Consider the following 2,118-nt stretch of genomic DNA (forward strand, 5'->3'; position numbering starts at 1 on the left):
CGCCAGCACCAGCAGCAGCAGCAGCAGCAGCAGCAGCAGCAGCAGCAGCAGACCTGGTAAACGCCCTTGCCGCGGTAGCTGAGGTGCTGCTGCTGCTCCAGCGCATGCGCGTCGGGAGCCACCGGAAATGCCCATCTTTCTAAAACATCTTTTCGCATGCAATAATAGCCCCGAGGGTCTCGGGCTGTGAAGAGGTAGTTGGGGCTCTTGGCGGACTGCCCCGCCTGCAAACCCTAAACCCTAAACCCTAAACCCTAAACCCTAAACCCTTGCTTCCATGACTACGCAAACTCTATCCTGTGATGCGTAATCCCTAAACAGTAAAACTCTCTCTCAATCCCTAAAGCCCCTCCCCAAACCCTAAGCGCTAAAGCCCAAACCCTAAACCCTAAACCCTAAACCCTAAACCCTAAACCCTAAAGCCTAAAGCCTAAAGCCTAAACCCCTTGACGCCCCCACCCCTACGCCCCAACCCGGAAACCCCAACCGCCCGCTCCCGCTCCCCAAACTCTAGCCCCCCCAAACCCTAAACCCTAAACCCTAAACCCTAAACCCTTGCCTCGATGACGTGGCAGTAGACGGCGTCGAGCTGCAGCTCCTGGCGCAGCAAATGGGGAATGAGATCTTTTTGCAAGTTTTGGAAATCAAAACTTTTTGCAAAAAGCCGCAACACTGTTGGCTCGCAAATGTACAACTCCGGGAAGCTCAAGTCGTAGCGCACGCGCAGCCCCGCGCCGCTGCAGCGCTGCGCAAAACCACAAATTAGGGTTTAGGGTTTAGGGTTTCCGGGGTCCGCGCCGCGAGAGCCAGCAACTGGCTGAAAACAGTTTCAGCAGCGAGTCATTAATAATAATTGATAATAATAATAATAATAATGACAATAATAATAATAATTAATAAAAATTATGATAATAATGATAAATTGCAATAATAATAATAATGGTAATAATATTAAGCAGCAGCAGCAGGAGCAAGGGCAGCAGCAGCAGCAGCAGCCGCTTGAGCACGAACAGTGACAGCAGCACCAGCAGCACCAGCAGCGACAACAACAGCAACAGCAGCAGCAACAAAAACAGCACCAGCCGCAGCAGCAGCGACAGCAGCAGCAGCACCAGCAACAACAGCAGCACCAATAGCAGCAGCAGCACCAACAACAGCAACAACAGCAGCAGCAGCAACAACAACAACAGCAAGACCAGCACCAGCACCAGCAGCACCATCAGCAGCAGCGGCACCAGCAACAACAGCAGCACCAGCACCATCAGCAGCAGCACCAGCAGCAACAGCACCATCAGCAGCAGCAGCAGCAGCAGCAGCAGACCATGATGAGGTCTTCGTTGACAGTAAAGGCCCTTTTGTTGGAAAGAGAAGCAAGAGCCAAAAGCTGCTGCTTCTCAGAATCCAAAACAGCAGCAGCATCATCTTGGAGTCCCCTTTGTCTGCTGCAGGGAGGAGACACTTTCAACACCCACGTCAGCGCCAGCTCGCCCCGCCTTGCTGCTGCTGCTGCTGCTGTTGCTGCTGCTGCTGCTGGCTTTCTGCTGCTGTGTGCTGCTAAGGCCTCACTCAAATCCCCCACGGCCAAAGTCGCCCCCGACAGCAGCAGAAATGCTGCAGCAAAACATATTAATTAAATTACTTTAATTTGATTTAATTAGTTTAACTAATTTAATTTAATTAATTTAATTTAATTAATTTAATTTAATTGAATTTAATTAATTTAATTTAAATTGAATAATTTAATTTAATTTAATTAATTCTTCTGGTGCTCTTCAGAGCAGCTCGGCCTCTACAGGCAAATTCTGCTTTCTGCTTTTGTAGAATTAACTAACTAATTAAATTATCTATTTATTCATTTTCATTAACTAATTAATTATTTTATTTTATTTTAATTAGTTAATTAATTTAATTACTAAATTAATTGAATAATTAATTAATTAATTAATTAAAATATTTAATTACTTGATCTGAGATCCACGCGGGAGTCGAAGTCTCTGAAGGCGTCTCCGAGTGTCTCTACAGTTGCTGGCAGCAAAATGCAGTGCAGCTTCATGGGGCTCTGTTTGCTGCTGCTGCTGCTGCTGCTGCTGCCGCTGCTGCTGCTGCTGCACAGCTGCT

General features: G+C 47.4%; 1 protein-coding gene across 1 annotated transcript; it reads right to left on the reverse strand.

Annotated features, from left to right (window-relative positions):
- Positions 1–49: 49 nt before the first annotated feature.
- ETH_00042705 (Translation initiation factor eif-2b epsilon subunit, possible) lies at positions 50–2,053 on the reverse strand (the record flags this gene model as incomplete). Its single annotated transcript, XM_013376833.1, has 4 exons — positions 50–224; positions 560–745; positions 1,322–1,611; positions 1,963–2,053. Coding segments are annotated over 4 exons (742 nt in total), but the record flags the coding sequence as incomplete, so codon positions are not given.
- Between the last annotated feature and the right edge of the window lie 65 nt (positions 2,054–2,118).

Source organism: Eimeria tenella, genomic scaffold (genome assembly GCF_000499545.2).
Source record: "Eimeria tenella Houghton genomic scaffold, Eth_scaff4028, whole genome shotgun sequence".
In the NCBI taxonomy this organism is placed as follows: Eukaryota; Apicomplexa; class Conoidasida; order Eucoccidiorida; family Eimeriidae; genus Eimeria; species Eimeria tenella.